General features: G+C 39.2%; 1 protein-coding gene across 1 annotated transcript in view; it reads left to right on the plus strand.

Annotated features, from left to right (window-relative positions):
• The window catches only part of LOC113134037 (cadherin-12-like), an 81,239-nt gene that overhangs the window by 26,222 nt on the left and 33,774 nt on the right, over window positions 1-21,243 (plus strand). The window contains exons 2-6 of the mRNA XM_026313231.1: window positions 10,272-10,396; window positions 11,647-11,816; window positions 13,629-13,748; window positions 17,988-18,155; window positions 18,309-18,496. Of these exons, the coding sequence (XP_026169016.1) occupies window positions 10,272-10,396; window positions 11,647-11,816; window positions 13,629-13,748; window positions 17,988-18,155; window positions 18,309-18,496 (771 nt within the window). The remainder of the gene's footprint in view (window positions 1-10,271; window positions 10,397-11,646; window positions 11,817-13,628; window positions 13,749-17,987; window positions 18,156-18,308; window positions 18,497-21,243) is intronic.

Below are 21,243 nucleotides of genomic sequence, written 5' to 3' on the forward strand. Positions count from 1 at the left end.
TCAGGATTGGTATCAATGTTGACATCTCTGAAATGAATAGGCTCTCTCAGCTCTATACCATCAAATGCTGGAATATCGCTGACAGTAATTAAACCAGCACCATGCTGGACAGCACCAGGGCTGGGGAGATTATCTGTAAAGTCAGCAGCCAGAGGAGGGTCTGAAATCAGTGAATCAGCATCAGCATCAGCAACAACAACATCACATAGCATACAGTGATCATCAGGATCCTCAGCAGGCACCGGGGCCAACATCACATAGCGTCCTCTGATCATTTGCATGCTCAACAACACTAGGGACCTGCTCATCAGATGCCAGAGTGGCACATTTAGCCACACCACCCTGTGGAAGGTTGATTCTTCGCTTGAGCTGTTAAAACTTTTGGCGGGTGTTTTCAGACAATCTGTTGAAATCAGCAGTACTTAATGGTGCATTGAGATATTCAGAGTTTGGTGGAGGATGAGCGTTCAACATATTCACGCATTTGCACGCATCACGACAGCCCAGCATGAGAATTCAGCGTGTGACATTGTATTCCTGAATGTACCATCATCAATAGAGCCACTATTTTGGTCATCATACCCTGCCATTTTTGTCTAAAACGGTGGAAAGCAGATTTTGTCTCTGTTATGTAGTCGGTAAACTCTGTAACTGTGTGCAAAACATACGCTTTTAGATGTATGTGCAATGTGAGAATCTGTTTCACCCTACTGCTCAGCTCTCTCACAGCATAATAGTTCAGCAGCATTCTGATTTACAAAGAATGTGTTATCACCACTAGGCTGTGTAGCAACATCTGATGCACAAGCAGGTGCCATATCTACTGAAACAGTCATCACTGACTGAGTCACTGCCTGAGTCTGATGAAGATGTCTCTGAGTTGCTTGTGTCTGCGCCACTAGCTAGTAATTTAAGCATAGACCAGTGTTTGCCACCCTTCCGGACCAGATCAACAGGACGAGGAGGGACACAGGGTGTATGCAATAGCGACCTCTCACACACTACCTCAGCCGGCAGTGTGGACCACTGACTGGATAACAAATCGCCAAAGTTTATGGTAGGAAATAAGACAGCCACATCACCTTGAGAAGAAACAGTGGAATCCTCCTGAGCACATTGTGTTGTTACAGCGGAATTCTCCTGATCACGTGGAGACTGCTGCTGTGGTAAACTCAGCTGCTCCAGGAAGGTGATTGTGGCAGCAGTCTCTGTAGTCCAGAGGTCGATCTCCTCATCGACCAGTGGTGTCGCTTCAGCACCAGCAAAGGCAAAAGGCAAAGGCAAATTTATTTGTATAGCACCTTTCATACACTACGCAATTCAAAGTGCTTTACAAGGCATATAATTACATTAAAAGCATTGAAAATAGCATTTAAAAATAAAGACATTTAACATAAAATAAATGTAAATCAAGTAAAGTAAATTAAAATAAAACATAAAAGCACATTAAGAAAACAAGGATGAACAATTATTCGAAGGCAGCAGTAAACAACAGTGTTTTCAGTCCTGATTTGAATGAGCTGACAGTTTGAGCAGACCTCAGGTGTTCAGGAAGTTTGTTCCACAAGTGAGGAGCATAGTGACTGAATGCTGCTTCACTTTGTCCCTCCTCGTCCACACAGTAGACCTGTCGCAGATGACCTGAGGGATCTGGAAACCTCATAGGGAACCAATATATCTTCGATATATTTTGGTCCACAACCATTTAGTGCTTTATAAACTAGTAATAAGATTTTAAAATCTATCCTTTGACTAACGGGAAGCCAGTGTAGTGATCTGGTGTGATATGGTTCAGTTTCTTGGTGTTTGTAAGGACTCTGGCAGCAGCATTCTGGATTAGCTGCAGCTGCCTGATTGTCTTTTTGCTAAGACCTGTGAACAAGCCATTACAATAATCTAACCTACTGACAATAAATGCATGAACAAGTTTTTCTGCATCTTGTTTAGACAGAAAACCTTTTATTCTAGCAATGTTTTTCAGGTGGTAGAAGGAAGATTTAGTGATGGATTTTATGTGGTTGTTAAAATTCAGGTCTGAGTCAATGATTACACCAAGGTTTCTGGCTTGATTTGTAGCTTTCAATGACATGGAGTCAAGGTGAGCAATGACCTTTGACCTTTCATTTTTGGGGCCAAAAACACTTCTGTCTTGTCTGTATTGAGTTGGAGAAAATTCTGGCGCATCCATTCTTTGACTTGATTAATACACTCACATAATGAAATTAGAGGACTATAATCATGAGATGATACTGATATATAAAGTTGGGTGTCATCTGCATAGGTATGGTAGTCAATGTTGTAGTATTCCATAATCTGAGCAAGGGACAGCATGTAGATATTGAATAAGAGAGGACCAAGAATAGACCCCTGAGGAACCCCACATTTCATTTTTGTTCACTCAGACTCATAGTTACCAAGTGAGACAAAATAGTCTCTATCTTGTAAGATTATAGCCAATTTAACACTGAGCCAGTAACTCCCACCCACGCTTCTAGTCTATCAAGCAGCACATCATGATCAACTGTGTCAAATGCAGCACTGAGATCCAGTAGTACTAAAACAGAGGTTTTGGATTCATCATTATTCAAATGTAAATCATTTAAAATTTTAATAAGTGCAGTCTCGGTGTTGTGGTGTGCACGAAATCCAGACTGAAGTGCATTAAAAAGATTGTTTTGCACCATAAAACTGTGAATTTGTTGAGAAACTACTTTTTCAATTATTTTTCCCAGAAATGGAAGATTTGATATTGGCCTGTAGTTACTTACTGCTGAAGCATCTAGATTAGGCTTTTTAAGAAGAGGTTTTATAACAACAGTTTTTAAGGCCTGGGGAAACTGCCCTGACTGAAGAGAACTATTGACAATCTGCAATACATCTGGAGCTAAGCTGTTAAAAACATTTTTAAAAAAATTTGTTGGTAAAATTTCAAGGCAGCATGATGTAGATTTTAATTGTAGAAGCGTTTCTGCCAGAGCTCTGTGATCAAGGAGATCAAAATGTTCTAGATTCACTGGAGAACAAGGAGGCACAGGTGATATTGTCATGTTCCTAGGACTGCAGCTAGAGATAGTTTGTCTTATCTTTGATATTTTGTCTGTGAAAAAGGCTGCAAAATCATCGCATGACTTTTTGGACAGCAGTTCAGAAGGAAGAGAGGGTGCTGGGTTTGTGAGTCTGTCTACAACAGAAAACAATGTGCGGGCATTATTGCTGTTTCTATTGATAACCTCTGAGAAAAATAATTGCCTTGCATTTTTTAGTTTTTGGTTATAGTTGTGAAGACTCTCTTTGTACAAGTCGAAATTAACCTGGAGTTTGGTTTTTCGCCACTTGCGTTCTGCTTGTCTGCATATTCTTTTCTGAATTTTAACCACTCTGGCTTTTCTCCAAGGTGACTTTGATTTTTTTCTTGCTGACAATACCTTGGTCCTAATTGGGGCAATGGAATCAATAACAGTCATAACTTTGGAACTGAAAGTTCTTACAAGATCATCAAAAGGGGCTGATGGCATGGTTGGTGATGGTGCATAAACCTGAATAAATAATGCACAGCTCTTCTCATTAATATTCCGCTTTTTGACTACCTCTGTTTCGCCTGTGTTCAAAACAGCAGGGGTGGTTGTTTTAAAAAAAACACAGTAATGATCAGAAAGAGCAACATCGGTCACCACCACCTCAGAAATATTAAGCCCTTTAGAAATTATTAGATCCAATGTGTGTCCCTTGATATGTGTTGGATCTGTTACATGCTGAGAAAGCCCAAAGTTGTCCAGGATGTTCAAGAGTTCTTTTGCACTTGCATCATTGAGATTATCAACATGAATATTAAAGTCACCCACTAAAACAATACAATCAAAATCAATGCATACAATAGATAGTAATTTAGCAAACTCGTCAAAAAAATGTGCATTGTACTTTGGGGGTCTATAAATAGTTACAAATGTTGCTCGACAGGAGGATTTGGTATGAAGAGCAACATATTCAAAGGAGTCAAACTTTCCGTATGATATGTTTTTGCATTTGAGGCTATCACTAAATAAAATATCAACTCCACCTCCTTTCTTGTGTATTCTTGTTTCACTCATGAAACTGAAATTTGGAGAGGTTGATTCAATAAGAACTGCAGCATTATTATCTTGTCCTAACCATGTTTTGGTTAAAAAACATAAAATCAAGTGTCATGAACTTGGTCGTGGTCAGGAGCAAACTTCAACCAAAAACACAGGAGTGAAGGGAAAGGGGCTTTATTGAACAAAAAACAAGAACTAACACACAAGGCAGGAGTGCACTAGGACATGAAACCTGAACATGAAGACAAGACAGGGACTCAAGGGCAACAAGGCATGAGGGTCTGGGTCACACACTTAGGGAGACGCACCAGACCAAACAAGAAAACATGAACATGAAAGTCAGGGAAAACAAGGCATGAGGGTCTGGGTCACACACAAGGAGGACTCACAGACCTAGGGGGAAACATGGACATGAAAATCAGGGAAGGCAAGGAAGGAGCACACAAGGGCATCAAACATAGAAAAAAGACACATGGACAGAGGGACAGGGAATGGACAGAGGGGTGCCAAAAACACAAAAGGAACGAGACAAACACAAGACAGTGGCAACGCAGTAATGGAAAAATAAACCAGAACAACTTAACTGAGTGTGAAAAAGGAGCAATCCAGGAACAACATAATCCAAAAGGAAAACCAGGAAAACCAGTGGTGTAGGGTGGCAAAAGAAGTCTGGCAAGCAAGGCATGGACAGCACAACAGATAAGGTAGGACAACAGACATGGTACAACAGTCGAGGTGAGACAACAGACAACCTGGCAAAGGGCAGTGACTGAAACAAGGTACTTAAAGTGAAAGACAAACAAGGCACAGGTGAAGACAATAACTAATTGGGTCAAAAGGTCAAGGAAACAGAAAACAACAAAAACTGGTTCCTGCCATGATCCTTCAAAATAAAACAACAGGAAGTCCAAAACTGCGGATCATGACATCAAGCTTGTGCTTAATAATAAAATCATTGATTAAAAATGATTTGCCTACCAAAGACCTGACATTTAAAAGAGCTAAATTTAGTGTGTTAATAAAAACTTTGTTTTCCCCATGTTCTGGGACATACTGTGGTTGGCAAGGGATACATAAATTTGCAGAATGCATTGGGTAAGTCTTATTTCTCTGTAGATTTACCAAACTTTTTCTGTTACCTATCAAAACTGGGATTGAAACAGCAGTGATATTCTTTTGCTCCTCTTTCTTCCTTGCAGTTCTTGGAGTCCTGTACGACGGGGTAGCTCTCAGTCTCTTAGCCGGCTGAAAATCGTCTAGATGTAAACACAGACCAAACAATTTAAAAATAGTATTTATATAAATAACCAGTTTATTTAAATGTGATGAGGTGCATTTTTATAAATTTCTCACCCTTGCTATCGTAATCACAGAATCGTATGCTGGGAGTTGTCACGTGGTCCTGACCGATATTTGCTGGTCTGGGGCGCTCTTCCTCCCTCACCAATCCGTCGGGGGTCGCCGGGCGCACCAAGAAGCTGGGGGGCGTTGAGCCGCTGGGGAGCCACGACCCACTGGGGCTTCCTCCTGTCCGCCCGCTCACTGAGGTCTCAGCATAGCCTGCATTACCAGATTGTACAAAAGATAATCAGCTCCACCCAGTCCCTAAAGACCTGCATAGATCCTTGGGGGGTTGAGGTTTTACAAGATGCTATGCAAATCTATAGGCAAAGTAGACTGCAGAGGATGCAGCAGCAGGCCTGTGATGTCTTTCACGTGGGACAACACCAGCCTCTCAAAGGATTTCATGACCACAGTTGTCTTGGGAACTGGAATGATGGTGGAGCATCTGAAGCAGAAGGGCCCTGGTTGTTCAGAGTTTTATTGAGAAAAAGCATTTATTATTGCTATATGTGTAAAATGACTGTGCACACACGTCTTCACACAGTGAAGTGTCACAGTGTCAGTGAGAACATGCCCTGTAATCTATACAGCTATAGCAGGCCTGCTGCTTTGACTTTGCTTCTTCAATCCATCTCTACCCTGTTTTAACCACAGGCTTTACAGCTTTAAGTTTCTGTCTGTAGGTTGGGATGAGGTGGATCAAACAGTGGTTAGAGAGACCCAAAGCAGCACAGAGGACAGAGTGATGGGCGTCTTTCATTACTGTGTAATAAAGGATGCTGGTGGGACAAGTGATATGCTATCTGTATTCATTTACAGTAGTAATGGTTCAAAGTGTCACTCTTCCATGATGAGTTGCCACTTTCACTGCAGCATGGCATGTGTTGCAATATATATGTGATGCTGAACTCATAGAGTAATAAAGGACGCCTATCGCTCTGTCCCCCGTGGTGCTTTGGGTCTCTCTGACCACTGTGCATGCATAGACCAACTGTAGCCCTTGTATTACTTTGCTTTAATATTTTGGAAATTGTCATTTGACTTGAGCCACCCCTCTTTCCTAAAACATTCCTGTGCAACTAAACTGCAAACACAGAAATTTTTTGTAAAGAACGTATTAGATCATTTGATTTTATTCTAATATGACATACTTTTTAAGTGAATAATGATCATTTACCTACAGCAACAGTAGTACTTAGATACTATAGGGAAGGCTGGCAGAGATGAACAACAATGCACTTTCATGCAGCAGACGAGAGTTTGCTCCCTTTAAGCTGTGCTGGTGATTTTGCTGTGAAGGGAGATAATTTTCAAGAGATTGTACTGACTCTGGCCACGCACATTGTCCTGAGAACTGACTGAACCAAAACAAGGCTGGAGGTTTTCATTGAGATTTAAATGCAGTTGTTAAAATATGTTCACACAGGGACTGTGCATGGTGCATATGGTGGTTAGTGTGCCTGACCATGAATGCTGGTTTGAATACTGGACCAGGCATCCTTTGTGCTGCAAGTCTTCCCTTGCTCTCTGTCCCACATTTCGTGTCCTCTCTCTACTGGCTTCTAAAAACGTACAGAATGCCCTTTCACGATGTACCACATTGGAAAAATCCTTTACTTTTATTTACACAGCCAATGGATGTACACAAAGTCAGACTTAACACTTAACACTGGGAATTTTCTGTGTTCTTCATGTCTGTTCATTTGTCAACCAGTGAAAATGAACATGTGAGCTGTCAGTGTGGCTCTAGAGTCTATAGTAACTTCATTACTGAGATGAGGCCGTTTTACTACAACGTGTGCATAATCTAGCACTTCTTTCATTGATCAGTTTGTTACGTCAAAAAAGCACAGCTTTAAGCAGCCTATGTTTTTTATAGCTTCACCACTAGAGTTGTCATGATGTGCGTTTCCGGTTTTGGTCTCTTATTTTGGTTACTTCCTGTTTCTGTTCTGTATTATTCCCAGGTAAGATTATGTTCACCTGTGTTTATTAGTCCTGAGTTTTGTCCATATATACCCCTGTTTCCCTTGTTCTCTGTCGGAGCATTAATGTGGAAACATGGTAATGCGGTTAACGTGCATAACGTATGCCCAGTGTACATGTGATGAACGGTGTTTTCTGTTTGCCTGTCTGCAATAACTGCTGATACAATAATTATACTTATAAAGACAAAAGAGTCTGACAAGGAGCCAGGGATTCCCAGGTCTTTAGCAGAGTGTGCAAGGCAAGCATACATGCATGCGGAAGTGGGAAAGTATGAAAGGGACAGGAAAACAGTTTTAACCCCTCGAGACCTAATAATAAACTTGCGCCCTGAGCACAAAAAACTAATTATGAAATGCATGGATAAATGGCACACCCCAACCAAGGGAGGGTGCCAGTGTCCACTACTGGGCACCTTCAATATTGCATGTTGTGACAAGGTGGAGGCCAGCATTTGGCAGTTGCCAACAATTTCAGACCCACATTCCACAGACTCCTCTACTCCCTACCTCAAAATTTTCAGTGTTCCCAAGAAGATGGGAAGAGGACGGCTTTGGTCGGGATCTAAACGGGTGGGCGGGGCCGCTTTGATTGTAAACAGAGCAGCCTCAGTCGCAAGAGCGGGATAGTTGGGAACTGTCTGAACATGCTTAAAAACTTCTCCCAACCTCTAGAGAGCGTGTGAATGGGTCTGGAAGTGCGTAAGTGAAACAGAAATGGGATGGAAGTTAAGCATCAACAGCGTGAACAGCACGGCATCATGTCAGGAGTAAGTCAGGAGGCAAAATCTCACTGCCGCTCTCTGCCGATCATTGACTCACGATCCATTCCTGATGCTCCCGCTTAACACCAGCAGTAGAGAAGTGCAGTGTGAAATTTGATATTAAAATAATTAATTTGAGTTGTTTTTGGGGCATGTAAAAAAAGGTTGATATATTGTAGCCCAGATTCTGCTGTTTAATTATAAGGGCCAGAGAGGGATAGCTGTATAAAAAAAAAAGCAAAAGCAGTCTGCTGTTGGAGAAGGACTTGTTGTTCCAAAAGGACAATATTCAGCACCACACCTCGAGCTTGGCCCATCAAATGACTGGAGCATGACAAATTGCTCCCGACCATCCATCCATCCATTATTTAAGCAAAGAAATATTTTAGAAAGCTCTGCTAAAATTTGGACACCAATATTTTTGGACCAGGCTAAGATGAACAAAAAGAAATATGGAGAAGTAGGCTTAGAATCAAGGACCGCAAAAGGTGGAGACAACAGGAAACAAATATAAGGCAGAACTGGCAGCTGGCAGTGTATCCATCCCGGGGCGTCCACACAGGTTTATTTGCAAATTTTTTATTCATCCGTTATTTATACCTGCTTATTCCTATTTAGGGTCACAGGGATCTGCTGGAGCCTATCCCATCTCTCTTTGGGTGAAAGGCAGGGGTCCACCCTGGACAGGTCACCAGTCCATCACAGGGCCACATAGAGACAAACAACCTCACACACTCACACTCACTACTATGGACAATTTAGAGTCACCAATCAACCTGACATACATGTTTTTGGACTGTGGGAGGAAACCAGAGTACCTGGAGAAAACCCACACAAGCACAGGGAAAACATGCAGACTCCACACAGAAAGGTCCCTGATCGGCTATGAACTTGGATCTTTGCTGTGAGGCAACAGTGCTAACCACTATGCACTGTGCATTTGCAAATTTTGAATTACATAATAAACCTTTGCATCTGATTTTGTCCACTGTGAGTTTTGATTCCAACAGTTGAAAGAATAAATGAACAGTGCCTATGGAGAGTTCAGTGGATGATTGCGACCCCTGCCTGAGATTTTACCAGACACAGTAAAAAAGTAGGACATTTTGAATTGCTACATCTGTATGTAGAAACAGATTCCCCATCCTCTGATTTTCCCACATAAGTCCATTTCACAGTCTGCTCTGTAAAGGTCTCAGTGAGACACAAATCAGCAGAATGTGAGATGTCAGACTTAGTTCAGTTAAGAAGAAGCAGTTCCTCCACTTTGGTTGCTAGTGAATGGAAATTTGCCAGGTGGATTGCATCAATGATGATGGAAGAAAGAATGTTTAGAGACAGTTTCCTGATGTTTAAGCAGTCTTCTCTACTGAATGTGACCAGAGATGGGTTGCAGTAAACTGAAAAAAACAACAACAAACAAACAGTCATGTGCTCTCCTACGCTTTGCTTATTTTTCTATGAGAGGATGTAAAAAACATAATTCATTCTGGCCCAATGTACACAGGTAAATACGTGTGTGTGAGAGGGCTAGAATGAATTATGTCTTGTATGGCCTCTCATACATGACAGAGGCAGCCACCCACTGCATCAAGTTGATTAAGACATCCATATTAGCAAAACAGTTCTACTCCAGTTCTTTTCCCAAAATTTTTCTTTCATCATCATGTATTCTTTGTATTAATTTTCCATGTTTTGGAATGTTTCCTAAGTGTAAATTAATTTTCTGATTCTGTCATGCTACATTAAGATTTATTATTGATATCAAATGCTGAAAATTATAATAATTTATTTACATATTCACCTGCATGACCTGAATAGAAGGCATTTCTGAGTTTCATATTATGATAGAAAACTGTTTGTGTGTCAGTATTTTTCACAGTAAATATTTGTTTATTTATAAAAATGCATACTTTTATTATCACCATGTCTGGGTAAATATTTGGTATGTGCATTTTTAATGTTGTTTCAATAACACTTCAATAAAAAAAACTTTGCAAGTTCTGTTTTATATATTTACACATTATTATTTCTAACTAATGACATTGAACTTCATAATAATTGACTTATAGCTGCTGCATGTATGTGTTTCCTTTTTTCTGCAGCTCCACACAGATATGGATCATGGAGACAGTGCAGTGAAGTACACTCTGTCAGGAGAAGGAGCTGGGTCCATCTTCACCATTGATGAAATTACAGGAGATATACATGCACTGGTGGGGCTTGACAGGCCAGTACTCATCAATAATACCAATACAGAAACACTGTATGATGAGTGAGGAAAAAAAGCCCTTTCAATGATAATGACAGATGGTGCTCTTAGTGCTGAGTGCACTTAGTCTTTAAAGTAATGGAAATCAATAAAAGTTTAAAATAAAAGGCTGGTGAATTTCCAGTTTTTTCACAAATTCCACATGGAGACTAAATCCAACAATAAATTTAGTGTAGTCAAACTATTGTGTGTGAATGCACAACCTGTCTTAGCAAATTCCTGTTATACTGATTATAAAAAACACACAAGCCACACCATTGAACTGGACAACATGAGAAATGAATAACTCAGTCTTAAAAGCGTAATTACTGTGACATCGTATTCTGTCCTCCCAGCCCCAATTTAGACTGACTCTCCCAGTGATGACACAAATAACAACAAATTGCTATTAAGGAGCCAGAATGCACTGTACCTATACTGTACCTATGCAAAATGACACATACAATTACTGCGCCCACTTTACTCAAGCCTTAGTTCAATGTCAGATAACCTTGGCTAGCTTGAAATTTTAAGTTATTTAGCCAGCCAGGTATAATAAAACTAAAATGAGTTGCATTTGACATGATTCCCTCTCTAGGCAGATGCTGCACAATTAGCAAGCTAATCAGCTAAACCAAGTAGCTAATAGGGAACAGGTGAAGCCAGTTTATATCACAAGTGAGAAGCGCAGGGAGAAACTCACCACATGTCCTCATTCATATAAGGTTTGGTTAAGACAACTAAATATATTGCTGGTTTAAGATTTATGGAAGGGTGGCTTGATGGGCAGTGGTTAACACTGTTGCCTCATAAGAAGTAGGTTTTGAGTTTGAATCCCATTCAAGCAATTCTGTGTAGAATTTGCATGTTTTCCTCCCACAGTAACAAATGCAGATTGGGGACTATTTAGTAACTCTAAATTTCCCAGAGATGTGTATGTGTGTGAGTGTTTGTCTTTATCTATGTGTCAGCCCTGTGATCTGTCCAGGATGCACCCCACCTCTTGCCCATGTCAGTTGGGATTGGATGCAGCCCCCTGTGACCCTAAAAGGACAAGTAGTTGATAATGGATGGATAGATGACATGCATGGTCACGGACAGGAAACCAATACATAATTAAATTTGGTCAAAAGAAAAAGGTTTCCTCGAACACTGACTCTATACTTTACTAGGTAGTTTTGTTGCATGAAAATATTAACATCTCTGCATGTGTTGTGTTATGTTTACAGGGAAGAAAAGTCATACTACACGCTGAAGGCTCAGGCTGTTGACATCCAGACAGGTGTCCCTCTGGAGCCAGAGTCTGAGTTCATTATAAAGGTGCAGGACATCAATGACAATGAGCCACGATTCCCAGATGGACCCTACAGTGCCAGTGTCCCTGAGATGTCCCCAACAGGTAAAGAGTTCTAGAGTCTGTGATGAGGGTAACAGAACTCTTACCAAAGTTACGTGAAATACATATTTTATGACCTCAAAAATTTCAAAGAAAAGAAAAGGTGAATATAAAATTATGTACCCACACAAGATTTGGAAACCAGATATTTAAAATTCTACATTTAAATAATATTGTTATAAATACATTCATAAACAGATGCTGGCCTGTACCTAACTATCCTCTTAGCAAATGTTTAAAAGTAAGAGGAGCTAGAATGATTTATTGTGTGTGCATAGTTTGGACTATTCATTAACTTCAATTCATATATTATATAGCTATAATGTTCTTCCCTTCTTCTCGTTTAGCTTGGTTCCACTGCAGTGTGCTTCGACATGTTACGTTGTAGCTGTGGCACACACGTGTGCACACACAGCACACTAAGCCAGACTTAGTGGCCCATCTGTCTGTTAAATACCATTACTGAGAGGTAATTTAACAGCCAAGGTCTTTAGGCCTTAAGCTGTTAATGCTTCAGCTGAGGTCCAAAGTCTTACAGAACACAACCTTCACTCCATTATGTCTCTGTTCTACTGACATACAGAAATGAACTGTAGAATGGATTAGCTGAGGTGGCAAACAGCACAAGTATCCATATGATGAAAACATGATCCTCTGTGCGAAGTTGACTGCTAAGAATAGATGCAGTCATGTTTTCTCATTTAAGGAATTTGGTGGGAGTGTTTTCTATGGAGTTGCTAGCATTGCATAGACCTTCTGAATCACCTTGCCGATTTGCCTCATACTGCACATTTTCTCTTTTTGTTTGTGCCAAGGACTTCTGAAACATATGCTTTATAATTTTAGCTGTGCAGCACTGTGCTGCTTCTTTCTGTTTCTTTTTTATTTTAGTCCTAATAAATCATTTTTTATCTGACAGAGGAGTCATAAAAGGTGACAGAAGCTATATAATAATAATAAATTAAAAGTGAAAAACAAATTGATGTGGTTTTATTCTATCAAAGCCTGTATAAAGGGTCCCTATCTCACCATAAACATTTCTGTTTTTATTTGAGGCCTTGCTGTGATCTTTTCCCTAATTTACACTACATCTAAAACCTTTTACTTCGTTCTCAGCTGTAACTAGGAGACTGCAATCATATTCTTTTCGTAGAAGAAGCAAAACTCCAATTATATAGTAGTACTATAGTAGTACTATAGTATTATATTTTCAGGTAGGATAAATGCCATGCTCTCAGCTGTGGGAGCTATACTTTGCCAGAGTGGTGCTTTGAGCCAAACAGTACAGCCTTTTCACATCAGCACGCTAGCATGGTCACATTGATAATGCTGCTGTAACATTGCTATGTTCAGCAGGTATGATTAGATTACCATGTTAGCATGGCAAATTTGGCTAATTATCGTTAAACTCAACATACAGCTGAGGCTGGCAGTAAAATAATTTTTTTGCAGGGGCTTGCTAATTATTTGAGCATACAGTCTATCTATCCAGTAATATAAATGTTTTGCTGAAAATTACAATGCTGTATGTGGTGATGAGATGAAAAGTAATGAGAACATTTGTTTTCCTGAGATAAAAGATAATTATCATGTGATCTGGAGCTAATGGAATACAATCAAATTACTGCAAACATCTCCCTTCTTTCTTTCTGCTCTATCTTATTTATTTTCAGTATATGTATATTTCAGACAAGACACTTTAACAAAGATTTGTTGTAACAAAAAACGGACACAGTATTATACAATTTGTGTCTGTATGTGTGCATCTGTATGTGTATCTGTGTGTGTGTGTGTGTGTGTGTGTTCATGTTTAAGGAACCTATGTGACACAGGTGACTGCCACAGATGCAGACGACCCAACATATGGCAACAGTGCACGCATAATCTACAGCATCCTTCATGGCCAGCCGTATTTCTCTGTGGATCCCAAAAGTGGTGAGAGGACAGTGAGATTCTTCCATTACAATGTCCATAGTAAACCTAGAGTTACTAATGCTGCTGTGTAATGGATTGCTGACTTTTGCATGAACCCACAGCTCACACTCCCAGCTGTATTCACTCCAGAGCATAAAATTAAACAGTGAATGGTTCTAAGAGTGATTTTCTCCTTGATCCTACAGCTGAATGATAAAACAAGCACTGGGATGTAAGGAGTTTTAATCATTTACCAGACATCTCAACTGAATAGTAATTATTCTGAACATAGGGTGTCATGTTTCATTTTAACCCTCAGGAGCAACATGCCTCATCATCTATCCTCTTCATGAGAACAGACTGCATAAAAGATTTAGACATGAAATAAAGGTAGTTTAACTGGTGAAATTGTCATACTGGCAGAAGATTGTTTGAAATTACCAACAACTGTGACCAAATTTCTTTTCTGCCACTAAACCTTGCCTTCTTAAATCTTGGCATTTATATACATCTCCAAAATCAAAGTTTGTTACTCTACATCAGAGAAGCATGACATCAGTAAAAGCCATTTGTGTGATTCTGTTGAGGTATGTCTAGATGTGATTCTATATAGTAAGGTAAAGAAAACAATAATGCTTGCACAATGCCATGTTGACCCAGGCTGACTACTCAGTCAAAAGTTTCCTATGTATGTTCCTAGCTCAGGTAAACTGGATAACAGTTTACTTCATAAGGCTTGTGTCAGTACGAAGGGGCAGTGCTTCTACTCCTTCCATACATTAGAGCTCTTACAGGAGCTTCTTGACATCTAGACAGATGTAAGCTCCCCGACCCTCCCGAGCTGGCCCAACCGCCAACCTCTTCCCATGCGTCCACAGACGAGGCTGCATCACATTATCTCTGGCCCTGGCATGTTATGTGGAACGCATGGTGGAGCTATGCTAGACGGCTCTATTTCATGGTTTGTCAGTGGGATTTGTGTGGTGGCCTCATGGGCCTCTCCGTGTTCCTTCATACATTTCTACTTTCGGGATGTTGCGAGTTCTCCACTCTCCCATGCTGTCTAGGGGTCTTCCCAGTTGTAATCCCACTGGCAAATCATGGGTGTGTGCACCATTTGATATACGTATTATAGGCAGGTATCCATCTATTATCTCTGTTAGAAGAGTGATTTGGTTAGGGCTCAGTTCTTTATTATGTCAGTGCTTGTACCACCTGGCGGTTGCTTTGCTTCACTTGAAACAATGCAAAGTGTTTACTTTAGTCATGCGGTCTGTTAGGATTCCTTTTTTCTGTCTCTTCTCCTGGGTTGCTGAGCCCAGTGAGAGGTGGAGCATTTCTGGCTACCACTTTGGCCCATTACTGATAGCCCCAATGAGACAGAAGGTTGGTTATGTATTGTAACCCAAGATACTGTGAATCGGACACAGCCCTCTGAAGCCGGCTGAAGAAAACACCAGTTTGGTTCTTAGGGAAGAGCTAACCTGAACTGTCTGAGAGTTGCAGACGTGATTGAGACACTCAGTTCAGGCGAGGGGGCCCATACCATGTGCCTAGGCAAGAAGAAGGGATATAAACCATTAGTGATATCCCAGAGGGCTGCGTCCAGTTCACAGAATCTTGGGTTACAATATGTAACCAACATTTTCTGGCGTGATAAAAATAGCACTCTGTGGCTTGCTTTGAAGTCAGTTCATCTTGAGCAGTGACTGTAAAACTCACTTTCTCATGTTATCACACTTTCTCACATGATCACATTGTTTGCAATTAGTTAACCAATGCTTATAAAACAGCATTATTAATTTTGATGAATTTGTCTTTCAGGCTGAGCTTGTGTGATCTTGACACCATAGTTAGATTCATTTTATTATTATATCTAAGTGTCATAACATTTAGGTGATGCAGTCACATTTAATCCCAAATTGTCACCTGTTTTCATAGACATTGTTTATATTTTGCATTGTTTCAAAATATGTGTGTACCTCTGAAAGTGTTTGATTTTTCTTTTGGGCCCAATTTTCTTCAGCTCAGTGAGAGCAATTCTAAGATACCTGCAGTGATATTTTTAAGTGGAAAAAAAAAATTGGACAGCAACAACTACTACTTAAAACCTATTGCACTATTTCACATTTTCCACAGTTTAATTCAGGTGATAATCTGTCTAACAACGCAAAACACAGGTATTAAAACAATGTTCAATGACAAATTTTGTTAAATATAAAAAATAAGTACTTTAAAATGTAAGGGGTAAACATTTCATGTTGTATGGTGAAATTAAGTATTAAGTATTAATTTAACTAATTGGAGTTAGTTAACTTTTGAAGTTAAATGGGCTTTGTCAGCAGCATAGAAATGGAATAACATGTACTTCTCAAAGCTGGAGCCAAGATCAATATAGAGCTTTATATGCACCATTCTCAGATGAAAACTGCACCAACAGATTAAGACCTAACCAACTATAAATTCCATCTACAGAGACAAACTACATAGAATGTGTATAAAATAAAACAAAATAAACATATCAAGGCAGTAAAATTGCAATTATAAACAGTGTGATTAACCATGCAACTACATTTATTTATTCTTTATTTTATGATTCTTCTAATATTAGTTTCAAAGTCAGCAATGTAAAATTTTAATTATTGCTTTTTCAGGACATGAAGCAGCTCCTGTGTGTGTGTTTCCTATGAACCTGACATTAGGAGAGACTATAGAATGATTTACTTTGAGTAATTCAAAAGAACACTTTACTTAATTTGTTTCCTTGGTTTTAGTAGTAATGCCAGTACTTGGGCACATGGTTTAGGTTAACAGCTCAAAAAAATAAGAGAACACTTAAGTATAACACCAAGTAAAGGTCAGAGATCGCAATCTGTCTGTTTAGGAAGCACAGTTGATTATGGATTGTGTGGTTTCCAGCTTTGGTGCAAATGAAATGACAACAGGTACAAAAAGAGAAAGGGCTGATACATATTGGCCAAAGACAAATGCTCTCTCCTTATCCTTCCTGACTGAGTCTTCTCATGTTTTATGTTTTGTTAGTGTCCTTGTCACTACTGGTAGCATCAGGATGTATCTTCAGCCCAGTCAGGTTACATGGGTAGTCTAGTTACTCCAAGATAGCACATCCATACATGCAGTCACTGGAGGGTTTGCTGTGTCTCTCAGCAGAGTCTCAAGAGCATGAAGGAGATACCAGGAGACCAGCCATTAAACCAGGCGAAATGGACAGGTCCATATACCAGCAACAACTGGGGCTCCATAATATCTAGCACTGGCTATCTATGGCCTTACTAGAATTAACCAGTAATTAGGACCAAAAAGACCACACAGCCTGTGTCCATAAGCTATATCTACCAGCAATAAGTTACACAAGACTGTCATTTAAGAATAAGGCATCACTAAGGCAGACAGTGCAGATATTTATAAACAGCATAAACACAACTATGTTTGCAGCCACAAACACACATATTACAGCAATAAGAGAGCTGCACAGGTCCTACACAAAGTGTAGTGCACCCACACAAGAGACTATGTTGCTTGGAAATGCAGTAGGTGTTGGTGTTCTCCTCTGAACTACAAGTTACAGCAATCCATGATGTGATTCATGCTATTCTATCTAGTCAGTGACCTTAAATTGTATAGATAAATTACAAGAACAACCAAGGATTTCCTGACATGAATTAATCAAGAATTATGATTTACCCAGCACCATTAAAATCACCCTGTTTTCCTGCCTCCAGCAGGTGGAGCTTTGCCTTAAATGACCCTGCAATCCTCTGTTGGGTCCAGTGTCAGGTTTGTTTATTTTGTGGTGTGACAGAGGCACTCAACTGACACAAACCTCCCATCCAGCTGAAAGGAAAAGGAGTACATATTTCCCTAACAAATTTTTTCTTCCTTTTAACAATACATGCTATTAATACATTTAAAAACCAGTAAGGTAACTTGTTGTGAAGAGATACAAAACAGAGCTATACTGCACTATACTGTTGTAATAAAAGCCCTGTTGAAAAGTGAGACATATGGACATACTTTCTGTATGCCCATAGAACAGGTATATTACACAGGAAGCTATCTTCATTAAATTATTGAAAAATGTTTCTGTCCTACATCTGTCCACTTCACATGCTCACATATATTCTTGAAGACAAGTGTCTATCAAAGGTATTACTGTTGCTAAATGCAGATTGATGCATAGAAATGTAAAGCATCTCCCTTTTGAAACTGAGTCATACAGATGTAAAACTCTTCCTCCAGGAGTGATCAGAACAGCACTGGCCAACATGGACCGAGAGGTGAAAGAGGAATACCAGGTTCTCCTACAGGCCAAGGACATGGGAGGTCAGCTGGGTGGACTGGCCTCCACCACCACCATCAACATCACCCTCAGTGATGTAAACGACAACCCACCACGCTTTGCTAAAAGTAAGAAATTCTCCACAATGGTGCCTGATTGGTTGACTGCTTGTATGAATGAATCACTGATTGGTTGTCTTTTAAGAGGACGAACAAAATCAGTCTTGATGTTCTTTCTGAATTTGTACTTAAAGGCTTGTCTCTCTTTTATCATTCTCTCAGGCATTTTCCATCTGAGGGTGCCAGAGTCAGCATCAGTTGGCTCAGCAGTGGGCCGGATTCGAGCTCATGATCTGGATGCTGGCAGCAATGCAGAGATGGATTATGCTATTGTTCCTGGGGATGAGGGCAACTTGTTTGACATCATCTCTAATGGCCAAAGTCAAGAGGGGGTCATAGTCTTGAAAAAGGTAGATACCTTTCTCAGTTGCACATTAGCTCTTTTTGAATTTGGTAAGCTTTAGTGTAGCAGTTTGCTATACTGTCCAGCTATATATTCGCAAAAAATGGCAATAAGAGCAGTGATGGTGTTGGTTATAAATCAGTTGAGCTTGATGCTGGTCAATATACTGGTCAGGGTCAGATATCTGTATCTGCATGATGTCTCTCTCTACACCATTAATTCCATCAGTACAACAGTCAGCAACATCATACTATTTAATTCCAGTCCATCTTTTTTTTAATTATCAGTAAATGTCAATAGCACATCATTTTAAATTAAAAGGCCCAAAGGGGGAAATTTTGCTCATTTTAGTTATATACCAGTAAAAAATGTTATAATTAATTCTAATTTGAAAGTAAGAACAGTATAAATCAGTAAACAGTTTTAAATAAAGACCCCATTCTCTCTTCCCTAGAGCACTGTATATTTACAGTATACTGTGTAGTCAGGTTTTCAAGTACACAACAAATGGCTGTATTGTCCCATGACAAAAAAGGTAGAACCAAAGGAAATTATGGAAGCTCTGCTGTCTATACTGGAGGAATGGAGAAAGAAAAGAAATAAGGGAAAGTGTAAAAGACACCACACAGCAAAATTGCAGGTGTTAAATCCACTCTGAGTGTGTGGATTTAACACTAAAAAGTGTTTATATTTATTCACAAGAAAAAAACACATTGTAGTGTTGATTTAACACCGGCAATTTTGCTATGCAGGAGTAACCAAAGACAGGAGGAGGAAGAGAGAATGAAAAAGAGGATTTGTTGTCATTTTAAAGGCAGGATTTGTTTTATTTTCCAGTTTTTGGTACAATATCCAAGAACCCATAATGGGAAAACTGCACTTTTTTTTCTTCAGGCATAAACTTTAATGTATGACATCTGCTTCTGGTGGACCAAAGCATCCACTCACCTATTCAGCCTGAGGCTAACTCCTCATAAATGTAGAGAAAATCACATCTCACAGTACAGCTCTTCCAAAAAGAGTTATCTAAGGGCGCTGATAGACTTAAAGTGTGTTAAATTCTCTTTCAAAATGGATATGGTCCCATATCACACTCATATACACTCCCAAGGAGAAACACACAATGGAACACACAGCGCACGTCACATCATATCAAGCAATTTAACATCAGAGGGCTGCTGAGGCTTTTATTGCAAACTGTCCTCTAAATTGGAACAGACATGACAGTTACTTCATGAGCCTGAAACTTTTCAGAAATACATTCAGAAGCAAGAACATGTAGAGCTTTATAGGTCAATAAAAGTAACTTTAATTTGATTTATTAAATGTAAAGTAAATATTGTCACGTTATAGTAAATTAATGTTAATCTGGACCCAAGTTTGCAGACAAAGAACTTTTATTATTCAACTCAAAAGAAGATAACTAAAACTAAGGTATTTAAAGAGTCCCGGACATGGATCTGGACAAATGTATAGTACAGAAATAAATTATAAGATAAGATTAACCTTTATTAGTCCCACAAATGGCAAGTTTGAAATGTTACAGCATCAGGGTAGATAAGAAATAGCAGCAATTGAAATAAAAATGAAACAGAAATAAAATACAATAATATACAAAATGCAAATGCAAAATACAATAAAATTGAATTAAAAGATTATAAAAGTATAAAAATAGAAAGTAACACTTGCTCTGTCTGAGGTTCAACATGAACAGCAGCATTTTGTAACAGTTGGAGATGGTTAAAAGTGGATTTTGGAAGCGCTAAAATATAATAATTCATCCATGAGAAAATTAAAGCAGAGGCATTAATAACTGGCTTATGTTTAGAACAGTTTCCAAGATGGTAATAACTCAATTCAATTCAATTCAATTCAATTCAATTTTATTTGTATAGCGCCAAATCACAATACAAATCATCTCAAGGCACTTTACAAAAACTAAAACTAAAAACCCAACAATTCCCTTATGAGCAAGCACTTGGCGACAGTGGAGAGGAAAAAACTCCCTTTAACGGAAGAAAAAAACCTCCAGCAGAACCGGGCTCAGACTCATATTTTAAATGAGAATATAAAATGACACCAGGATTTTTATCATGTAATTGTAAATTAGTATGGACCTAGAAATCATTACTTTTAATTTTTTAATTAGGAGAACAAAAAATAAGTTATGTTTTATTTTCACTCGCGATTCACTTTGCTAGAATTTACAGCCATATAGTTTTAAACTTTGTCATTACATTAAATTATAGGGGTAATATCACTCAAATTTCCCAAGTTAAATGGGAAGTAAATTTGCTTGTCAGCAGCATAGAAATGGAATAACATGTTGTACTTCTGAAAGCTGGAGCCAAGATCAAGAATTAATGAAGTAAATAATAATGGACCCAAAATAGAACCTTGGGGAATGCCACACTTTATAGACATGGCGGAAGAGATACAATTGTAATGGAAAATAATCTATCGGAAAGGTAGGAGGTTAACCATCTGAGTACAGTATTCTGAAAGCCAACATAATGTCTCAGATGGTTTAGAACCTATGTAGAAATCAGTGCTGTAGTAAATCTATAGAAGTTATAAAGACACAATATACTTTAAGTATCAACTTGACTTTTAGCCAAGAGCTTAGATACATTGTCCTGAATCCATAAAACCACCTCAGATGTTAAGAGTCAGACAGCAAACCCCGGCAGTCCACTCCCTCTATCCATTGTTGTTACTGAAAGAAGTCTTGAAAGATATAATAGCTTATAGACA

The sequence above is a fragment of the Mastacembelus armatus genome, chromosome 17 (genome assembly GCF_900324485.2).
Source record: "Mastacembelus armatus chromosome 17, fMasArm1.2, whole genome shotgun sequence".
Taxonomy (NCBI): Eukaryota; Metazoa; Chordata; class Actinopteri; order Synbranchiformes; family Mastacembelidae; genus Mastacembelus; species Mastacembelus armatus.